We start from the raw sequence: 10,927 nt of genomic DNA on the forward strand, positions 1-10,927 counted from the left end.
ATTAATATGATCATATGGTTTTTCTCCCTCAATTTTTTTTTTTTTTTTTTGCGGTACGCGGGCCTCTCACTGTTGTGGCGTCTCCCATTGCGGAGCACAGGCTCCGGACGCGCAGGCTCAGCGGCCATGGCTCACGATTGCAGCTGCTCCGCGGCATGTGGGATCCTACCAGACCGGGGCACGAACCAGCGTCCCCTGCATCGGCAGGCGGACTCTCAACCACTGCACCACCAGGGAAGCCCCTCCCTCAATTTTTTAATATGGTGTATCACATTGATTGATTCACGTATATTGAAGAATCCTTCCATTCCTGCAATAAACGCCACTAAATCATGGTGTATGATCCTTTTAATGTGCTGTTGGATTCTGTTTGCTAGCATTTTGTGGAGGATTTTTGCATCTAGGTTCATCAGTGATATTGGCCTGTAGTTTTCTTTCTTTGTGACTTCTTTGTTTTGTTTTGGTATCAGGGTGATGGTGGCCTCTTAGAATGAGTTTGGGAGTGTTCCTCCCTCTGCTATATTTTGGAACATTTGGGAAGGATAGGTGTTAGCTCTTCTCTAAATGTTTGTTAGAATTCGCCTGTGAATCCATCTGGTTCTGGGCTTCTGTTTGTTGGAAGATTTTTAATCACAGTTTTAATTTCACTGTTTGTGATGGAACTCTTCATATTTTCTATTTCTTCTTGATTCAGTCTCGGAACATTGGGCATTTCTAAGAATTTGTCCATTTCTTCCACAGTGTCCATTTTATTGGCATAGAGTTGCTTGTAGTAATCTCTCATGATCCTTTGTACCTCTGTAGTGTAAGTTGTCACTTCTCCTTGTTCATTTCTAATTCTATTGATTTGATTCTTCTCCCTTTTTTCTTTGATGAGTCTGGCTAATGGCTTATCAATTTTGTTTATCTTCTCAGAGAACCAGCTTTTAGTTTTATTGATCTTTGCTATCATTTCCTTCATTTCTTTTTCATTTATTTTTGATCTGATCTTTATGATTTGTTTCCTTCTGCTAACATTGGGGCTTCTTTTTCTTTTTTCTCTAGTTGCTTTCGGTGTAAGGTTAGGTTGTTTATTTGAGATGTTTCTTGTTTCTTAAGGTAGGACTGTATTGCTATAAACTTCCTTCTTAGAATTGCCTTTGTAGCATCCCAAAGGTTTTGGGTCCTCGTGTTTTCATTCTAATTTGTTTCTAGGCATTTTTTGATTTTCTGTTTTATTTCTTTAATGATCTGTTGGTTATTAAGTAGTGTATTGTTTAGCCTCCATGTGTTTGTATTTTTTACAGATGTTTTCCTGTAATTGATATCTAGTCTCATAGCACTGTGGTCGGAAAAGATACTTGATTTGATTTCAATTTCTTAAATTTACCAAGGCTTGGCTTGTGACCCAAGATATGATCTATCCTGGAGAATGTTCAATGAGCACTTGAGAAGAATGTGTATTCTGTTGTGTTTGGATGGAATGTCCTATAAATATCAATCAAGTCCATCTTGTTTAATGTGTCATTTAACACTTGTGTTTCCTTACTTATTTTCATTTTGAATGATCTGTCCATTGGTGAAAGTGGGGTGTTGAAATCCCCTACTATGAATGTGTTACTGTCGATTTCCCCTTTTATGGCTGTTAGTATTTGCCTTATGTGTTGAGGTGCTCCTATGTTGGGTGCATAAATATTATAATTGTTATATCTTCTTCCTGGGTCAATCCCTTGATCATTATGTAGTGTGCTTCATTGTCTGTTGTGATAGTCTTTATTTTGAAGTCTATTTTGTCTGATATGAGAACTGCTGCTCCAGCTTTCTTTTGATTTCCATTTGCATGGAATAACATTTTCCATCCCCTCAATTTCAGTCTGTATGTTTTCTTAGGTGTGAAGTGGGTCTCTTGTAGACAGCATATATATGGGTCTTGTTTTTGTATCCATTCAGCCAATCTGTGTCTTTTCCTGGGAGCATTTAGTCCATTTACATTTAAGGTAATTATCAATATGTATGTTCCTAATCCCATTTTCTAAATTGTTTTGGGTTCATTATTGTAGGTCTTTTCCTCCTCTTCTGTTTCCTGCCTAGAGAAGTTCCTTTAGCATTTGTTGTAAAGCTAGTTTGGAGGTGCTGAAATCTCTTCCTTTTTGCTTGTCTGTAAAGTTTTTAATTTCTCCATCAAATCTGAATGAGATCCTTGCTGGGTAGAGTAACCTTGGTTGTAGGTTTTTCTCCTTCATCACTTTAAATATGTCCTGCCACTCCCTTCTGGCTTGCAGAGTTCCTGCTGAAAGATCAGCTGTTAACCTTATGGGATTCCTTTGTGTGTTATTTGTTGTTTTTCCCTTGCTGCTTTTAATATGTTTTCTTTGTATTTAATATTTGATTATTTGATTAATGTATGTCTTGGCCTGTTTCCCCTTGTATTTATCCTGTTGGGACTCTCTGTGCTTCCTGGACTTGATTTACTATTTCCTTTCCCATATTAGGGAAATTTTCAATGATAATCTCTTCAAATATTTTCTCAGTCCCTTTCTTTTTCTCTTCTTCTTCTGGAACCCCTATTATTCTAATGTTGGTGCTTTTAATGTTGTCCCAGAGGTCTCTGAGACTGTCCTCAATTCTTTTCATTATTTTTTCTTTTTCTGCTCTTCAGTAGTTATTTCCACTATTTTATCTTCCAGATCACTTATCCGTTCTTCTGCCTCAGTTATTCTGCAATTGATCCTTTCTAGAGAATTTTTAATTTCATTTATATTGTTATTCATCACCGTTTTTTTGCTCTTTACTTCTTCTAGGTCCTTGTTAAATGTTTCTTGTATTTTCTCTATTCTATTTTCAAGATTATGGATCATCTTTATTAACATTATATTGAATGCTTTTTCAGGTAGACTGCCTATTTCCTTTTCATTTTTTAGATCTGGTGGGTTTTTACCTTGCTCCTTCATTTGCTGTGTGTTTTTCTGTCTTCTCATTTTGCTTAACTTACTGTGTTTGGGGTCTCCTTTTCTCAGCCTGCAGGCTCGTAGTTCCCGTTGTTTTTGGTGTCTGTCCCCAGTGGCTAAGGTTTGTTCAGTGGGTTGTTTAGGCTTCCTGGTGGAGGGGACTTGTGCCTGTGTTCTGGTGAATGGGGCTGGATCTTGTCTTTCTGGTGGGCAGGTCCACGTCTGGTGGTGTGTTTTGGGGTGTCGGTGGCATTATTATGATTTTACGCAGCCTCTCCGCTAATGGATGTGGTTGTGTTCTTGTCTTCCTAGTTGTTTGGTATAGGGTGTCCAGCACGGTAGTTTTCTGGTTGTTGAGTGAAGCTGGGTCTTTGTGTTTAGATAAAAGTCTCTGGGAGATTTTATTGTTTAATATTACGTGGAACTGGGAGGTCCCTTGTGGACCAGTGTCCTGATCTTGTCTCTCCCTCCTCAGAGGCACAGCCCTCATGCATGTCTGGAACACCAAGAGCCTTTCATCCACATGGCTTTGAATAAAAGGGATAAAATTTAGAGAGAAAGACAGAAACAAGATAAAATAAAATAAAATAATGTAAAATACAATAAAATAAAGTTATTAAAATAAAAAAAATTAAGAAAAAATTTTTTTAAAGTAATAATAATAAAAAACCATAACGGACAGACAGGACCCTAGGAAAAATGGTAAAAGTAAATCTATAGAGACAATATCACACACAGAAGCATACACATACACATCTACATAAAGAGAAGAAAAAAAATTATATATATCTTTGCTCACAAAGCCCACTTCCTCAATTTGGGATCATTCGTTGTCTATTCAGGTATTCTACAGATGCAGGGTACATCAAGTTTATTGTGGAGGTTTAATCCTCTGCTCCTGAGGCTGCTGGGGGAACTTTCTCTTCTTTGTTCACATAACTCCCGGGGTTCATCTTTGGATTTGGCCCCGCCTCTGTGTGTAGGTCGCCTGAGGGCGTCTGTTCTTCACTGAGAAAGGACAGGGTTAAAGGAGCAGCTGATTCGGGGGCTCTGGCTCACTCAGGCCGGGGCTAGAGAAGGGTATGGATGCATGGAGGGCCTGCAGTGGCAGAGGCCAGCGTGACATTGCACCAGCCTGAGGCACACCATGTGTTCTTCCGGGGAAGTTGTCCCTGGATCGCGGGACCCTGGCAGTGGCAGGCTGCACAGGGTCCCATGAGGGGAGGTGTGGATAGTGACCTGTGTTTGCACACAGTCTTGGTGGCTGCAGCAGCAGCCTTAGCATCCCATGCCCGTCTCTGGGATCCGCGCTGATAGCCGCGGCTCATGCCTGTCTCTGGAGCTCTTTTAAGCAGCACTCTTAATCCCCTCTCCTCGCGCACCAGGAAACAAATAGGCAAGAAAAACTCTCTTGTCTCTTCGGCAGTCCAGACTTTTTCCCAGACTCCCTCCCGGCTAGTCGTGGTGCACTAACCCCTTCAGGCTGTGTTCACGCCACCAACCCCAGTCCTCTCCTGGGATCTGACTGAAGCCCGAGCCTCAGCTCCCAGCCCTCGCCCGCTCCGGCGGGTGAGCAGACAAGCCTCTCGGGCTGGTGAGTGCTGGTCGGCACCTATCCTCTGTGCGGGAATCTGTCTGCTTTGCCCTTCTGACCCCTGTTGCTGCGTGTCCTCCGTGGCTCCAAAGCTCCCCCCCACTGTCACCCACAGTCTCCTCCTGTGAAGGGGCCTCCTAGTGTGTGGAAACCTTTCCTCCTGCACAGCTCCCTCCCACTGATGCAGGTCCCGTCCCTATTCTTTTGTCTCTGTTTTTATCTTTTGTGCTACCCAGGTACGTGGGTGAGTTTCTTGCCTTTTGGGAGGTCTGAGGTCTTCTGCCAGTGTTCAGTAGGTGTTCTGTAGGAGCTGTTCCACATGTAGATGTATTTCTGATGTATTTGTGGAGAGGAAGGTGATCTCCGCGTCTTACTCTTCCGCCATCTTGAAGCTCCTCCTCCAGCACATTTCTTTCTCAAGATTGTTTGTCTATTCTGAGTCTTTTGTGTTTCCTTGAGGTCTCACCTCACACTGGTCACAATGGTTATCATCAAAAAGTCTACAAATAATAAATATTTGAGAGGGCATAGAGAAAAGGGAACCCTCCTACACTGTAGGTGGGCATGTAAATTGGTACACCCACTATGGAGAACAGTATAGAGGCTCCTTAAGAAAACCAAAAATGGTTATCATATGATCCAGCAATCCCACTTCTGTGCATATATCCAGAAAAGCCAAAAACTCTAATTCAAAAAGGTACATGCACCCCAATGTTCATAGCAGCACTATTTACAAAAGACAAGACATGGGAGCAACCTAAGTGTCTATTTACAGATGAATGGGTGAAGATGTGGTTGTATATATATAAATATATATATATAAAAATATATATATATTATATATATATAATATATATATATAGTTGTGTGTGTGTGTGTATATATATATATATATATATATATATATAAATCTTACTCAGCCATAAAAAGAATGAAATAATGCCATTTGTAGCAACATACATGGACCTAGAGATTACCATACTGAGTGACGTAAGTCAGACAGAGAAAACCAAATATGATATGATATCACTTCCATGTAGAATCTAAAACAATGGTACAAATGAACTTATTTACAAAACAGAAATAAACTCACAGACATAGAAAACAAACTTACAGTTACAAGAGGGGAAAGGGAGAGAGGGATAAATTAGGAATTTGAGATTAAGGGGTACACACTACTGTATATAAAATAGATTAAAAAAAAGGACCTACTGTGTAGTACAGGGAACTATATTCAATATCTTGTAATACCCTGTAATGGAAAAGAATCTGATATAACTTAATCACTTTGCTGTACACCTGAAACTTTGTAAATCAACTATATTTCAATTTAAAAAAATTCTGGGTGTCAGCTATAGTACTGGTTAACCATTATACCCTTTTTCTTTCTTTTTTTTTTTTTGTTTTGTTTTGGGCAGGGATCATAACTTCACGGCTTACCTTGATGAATATACTGAAATATTCAAGATGGGCAGCAACAGTACCAGCAATGCTGAGAATCACTGCAATGTCACTAATTTGACATTTCAATACTCCCTCTATGCCACCACCTACATCCTCATATTCATCCCTGGTCTACTGGCCAACAGTGCAGCCTTGTGGGTTCTGTGCCGCTTCATCAGCAAGAAAAATAAAGCCATCATTTTCATGATCAACCTCTCTGTGGCTGACCTTGCTCATGTGCTGTCCTTACCCCTCCGGATTTACTATTACATCAGCCACCACTGGCCTTTCCAGAGGGCCCTTTGCCTGCTGTGCTTCTACCTAAAGTATCTCAACATGTATGCCAGCATTTGTTTCCTGACATGCATCAGCCTTCAGAGGTGCTTCTTTCTCCTCAAGCCTTTCAGGGCCAGAGACTGGAAGCGTAGGTATGATGTGGGCATCAGTGCTGCCGTCTGGGTCATCGTGGGGACTGCCTGTTTGCCATTTCCCATCATGAGAAGCACAGACTTAGCCAACAACACTGAGCCCTGCTTTGCTGATCTTGGTTACAGGAAAATGAATGCAATGGCTTTAGTTGGGATGATTACAGCTGCTGAGCTGGCAGGATTTGTGATCCCAGTAGTCATCATTGCATGGTGTACCTGGAAAACCACTATATCCTTGCGACAACCACCAGTGGCTTTCCAGGGAATCAGTGAGAGGCAGAAAGCACTGCGGATGGTTTACATGTGTGCTGCAGTCTTCTTCATCTGTTTCACTCCCTATCATATTAACTTTATTTTTTACACCATGGTAAAGGAAACCATCATTAGCAGTTGTCCCATTGTCCAAAGCTCACTGTATTTCCACCCTTTTTGTCTATGCCTTGCAAGTCTTTGCTGCCTTTTGGATCCAATTCTCTACTACTTCATGGCCTCAGAGTTTCGTGACCAACTATCCCGCCATGGCAGCTCCGTGACTCGTTCCCACCTAATGAGCAGGGAGAGTGGTTCATCAATGATTGGTTAAAAATAAAATAGCTCTTTGATTATGGCTTTGTTTAACTATGTTTCCTGGCTTTTTCCAAAGGTGGAAATGACCAGCCAGACAATTTTGTTAATTGAACTTTGGGAACAACAGAAATAGTTGTGCTCACAGGGTTGTGATGGTGCAGGGAGAGTGTGAAAAATGTGGGAGAGGAAGGGAAGATGGGAGTTGTATGTTTCCTCTTTGAAATTCAAGGCACTTTCTTACTTAAGAGATCTAGATCAAGGCTTTACAGATGTTTTAAACAAATGGAAATTGGATATTTTATCTTAAACCTTTCTTTATTAAATGTGATGTTGTTAATGATACAATAAATGCATGAATCTTTTCCAGAATGTAAAAACAAATCTCTTTCATACGAAGACCATTATTTGTGAATGAGAGCAAAAAAATCTCCAGTCTTTCTAAGGTATAAATGCACAGGCAAGGGGGTGTGAATGTTGAAGCAACATGTGCATCAATTTTAGGGCACAGACCTCTTATTGAATAAAGGGCATGGGAATTTGTTCATTCATTGAAAATATGTTGGATGTCTATTGTATTCTGGGTTACCACTTTCCTGGGTACTTTCACATATAGCATCTCATCTAGCTCTTCTAATAAAGTTGTGGAAGGTTATACAAATGAATAAATGGAACCTCAGACAGATGAAACAACTTCCCTGGAGATAATCAGTGGTGAGCAAAATTTGTCCTGAATACACGACATATGCTTAAATTATTACCTCTATTTGTGTTATTATTCACTAGGTTAATGCTAAACTTGGTTTGAATGGTGAAAACACAGACTAAATTTAAGCCATCCAAGACCAAGATCATTTCTATACAATTTTTTGAAGATTATTTGAAAAGCCTGTGGCTTGTAGGGATGGTGTGTCAGGCTTCAGGTTGCAAGGTATCAAATAATAAATAGGTTTTTCTAATACTGTCCCAAACTACAGAGTCCTGATGATCAGGGGTATAGGACACACAAGTAGTTCATTATTAACACAAAATATACTTAAGTCTTAATGTTGGTAATATAAACCCATAAATGGAAGAAAGAAAAAAAATCTATAAGGCTGGAAAATAAGCATTCTGTAAAATTTAGATTTTTTTGAGTTCACCCAACCTTTCTTCTTAAACATTACTATGCATCGCTCTGAACAGATTTGTGTTTATTAAGAAACTTCTCTATGAGCAGAGCTTACAGAATTGTATTGGAAGCATAATATTATCACATCATAAATGAATGACAGAAAAGTTTATGTCCTCTTTCTGGAAATCTCATCTTCATTTTTTTTTAAAGGTTATGGCTACTGTTTCAGAATTACTATGGAGGTTTTAAATGCAAGCAATCCTCAGATTCTTGGGTTGGCATTTATGAAGCTCAATCCATCACTCTCATTTTTTATTTATTATTATTATTATTATTATTTTTTTGTGGTACATGGACCTCTCACTGTTGTGGCCTCTCCTGTTGCGGAGCACAGGCTCCGGACACGCAGGCTCAGCGGCCATGGCTCACGGGCCTAGTCGCTCTGCGGCATGTGGGATCTTCCCGGACTGGGGCATGAACCCATGTCCCCTGCATCGGCAGGCGGACTCTCAACCACTGCGCCACTAGGGAACCCCATCATCACTCTCAGTTTTTTTATTCCTGCAGTTTAAGTAGCATAGACATTTGGTGTGCAGGGAGGAGAAGGGAAGTGGTAGTCCTCAGATATCCATTTGAATACAATGTCTATGGAAGAGGAAGTAGGGACAACTGAAAAAGGAGGAATTAAAAGGAAAAAAAACAAAAGTTGTCTAGGGAAGAAGAGAGTTCTGTAATTATAAAGTAATGAAACTTTTTTTGTGTGTGCTTTATTAACCAGAATCTAAAGGCATAGCCTAAAGAGGGTTTCCAGATATTCATAGGCAATCCTACTCTAAGGAGATTATTGTGAAAGAAACCCACTTGGAACTACACATCCTGTTATCTTTGTGAACAAAAGGAACCTCAGTTCCAAATAGTCACACTTCATATTCCCTCCTTTCACGTTGTTGACAAGAGGCTGTGCTTCAAGCACCAGATGTGTGGGTTTGCGAACAAATTAAATTTCATCTGTCCACCATTAAAGAGGAATCTTTGGGCCTTTTCTGACATGTGAATCTCTATTGTAATGAGAGAGAAAAAGATAACTTCAAAACAAGCAATGATTCGTTCTTGAACTTTAAAGGCTGGATTGCCTTATATAATGTTAGGGGGAAAGGTAACAGTGCTTGATCTAATGAAATAACAGTTCAAGAAATAGGTGAGGCTACTTTAAGGTATTACAATGACCAGTTTGAGCAAGGACATTCTGTGTGACAAAGAGGATAGCAGACATATATCCTTGAATCAGCTTTTCAAGAAGTCAACTAAAAAAGCTGTACATTTCCCCAAAATCTCTGTAAGACGTGTGTCACAATCCAATTATTAACCATTCAGAATCTCATAACCTTAATGAAATACTCTTTAGTTTTGTGATAGTTTTGGTTTAAAAAAAGAAAGGGATTTTGAGGAATATAGTAAAGTTGTACAATAATCTATATGATCTTAAATACAGTTTATGCATGATTGGTTATGCTGTTTACTTTTAGAAAACTTTAATTACTAGTACAGACTATAGATATAGCATTTATCATAGATTAAATTGATAGATAATCTTTATGGAACATGAGGTCATTTTTATAAAAAAATATTAAGCATCATTCTCTTATTTGAAAATTGAACTCACTTATTATAAAATTGCTTCTATAAGAAAATCAGTTTCTCCTCACATGCTTTTGTGTATTTTCCAGGAATGTAACTCACCATAAAAGTAAGGTACTGCTTAAATAGAAATTTTAAACCACATTCCTCTTTTAACTAGTAAGTAGTTTGGGTGTCATATTAACTCTTTAGACGTAATACTGTGCCTTTAAGTACATTAGGAACACAATATGTAATTACAAGTAAAAGTATGCTACTATTCTCTAAGGCTTTGAAAGAGTTAATTAATCTCACAAAGTTCCAAATTTACCACCAATGAATAATTAAGTTATTTTCAATTCCTGACATTTCAATAATTAACCACAATTTTGTTTTTGGAACAGGAAATAGGTTTCCTTATTTCTTTCTTTTTTTTTTTTTTTTTGCGGTAGCCGTGCCTCTCGTTGTTGTGGCCTCTCCGGTTGCGGAGCACAGGCTCCGGACGTACAGGCTCAGCGGCCATGGCTCACGGGCCCAGCCGCTCTGTGGCATGTGGGATCCTCCTGGACCGGGGCACAAACCTGTGTCCCCTGCATCGGCAGGCAGACTGTCAACCACTGCACCATCAGGGAAGCCCAAGTTTCCTTTTTTAATATAGATATTACTTTGTCCAAGTAAACTGTGCAGAATTTGTAAAGTAGGGAGGGAAAAATTTGTTTACAGAAGCTGAATTTCAAACTGGTTACTAAGGAGAAAAATGGAGAGTAGCAAACTTTCAGGAGCTGTTATCACAGACTAGCAGATTTCCTGATCTTCTGGAGTTGAGGGGGGGCATATTTCCTTGACCTGAGAAATTGCATTTGAACTTGGTCTTACATGATAGAAAAGTTTGAAAATTGTTTTTAAATACCAAAGAAGAGTAAGCATTCTTATTGGAAATCCTCCTGAGCCAAGGAAGGAAAGAGAAAAAAACTGGAAGGTGACTAATACTGAATACTATAGTTTGGCTAGAACTATGTGAGGGAGCAATAAGTAATGAGGCTGTAATGAGGCTATGTAGAGGCCTAGTTCTGGTTCAAGTCCCTGAACTCACCTCATCCTAGAGACACACCAAATCTATGCTGAAGAGTTTCCTTTGAAAAAAGCCAAAAAACCCAGTGGAGGAACCACTTCACATTGAAAAGTGAGACAAAAACCACATTGAAGAAGGTAGGAAAGGCTAAGACACAACCTCCTCATA

At 39.5% G+C, this 10,927-nt stretch overlaps 1 protein-coding gene across 8 annotated transcripts in view; it reads left to right on the top strand.

Moving 5' to 3' along the window:
* The window catches only part of LOC101277047 (putative P2Y purinoceptor 10), a 28,047-nt gene extending 20,533 nt beyond the window's left edge, over nucleotides 1–7,514 (top strand). For all 8 annotated transcript variants that reach the window (XM_012536971.2, XM_004280446.3, XM_012536973.3 and 5 more), the window contains one exon: nucleotides 5,940–7,514. In XM_012536971.2, the coding sequence (XP_012392425.1) occupies nucleotides 5,940–6,975 (1,036 nt within the window). In that variant the 3' untranslated portion in view covers nucleotides 6,976–7,514. The remainder of the gene's footprint in view (nucleotides 1–5,939) is intronic.
* Nucleotides 7,515–10,927: the final 3,413 nt, after the last annotated feature.

This window comes from Orcinus orca, chromosome X (assembly GCF_937001465.1).
Source record: "Orcinus orca chromosome X, mOrcOrc1.1, whole genome shotgun sequence".
NCBI lineage: Eukaryota > Metazoa > Chordata > Mammalia > Artiodactyla > Delphinidae > Orcinus > Orcinus orca.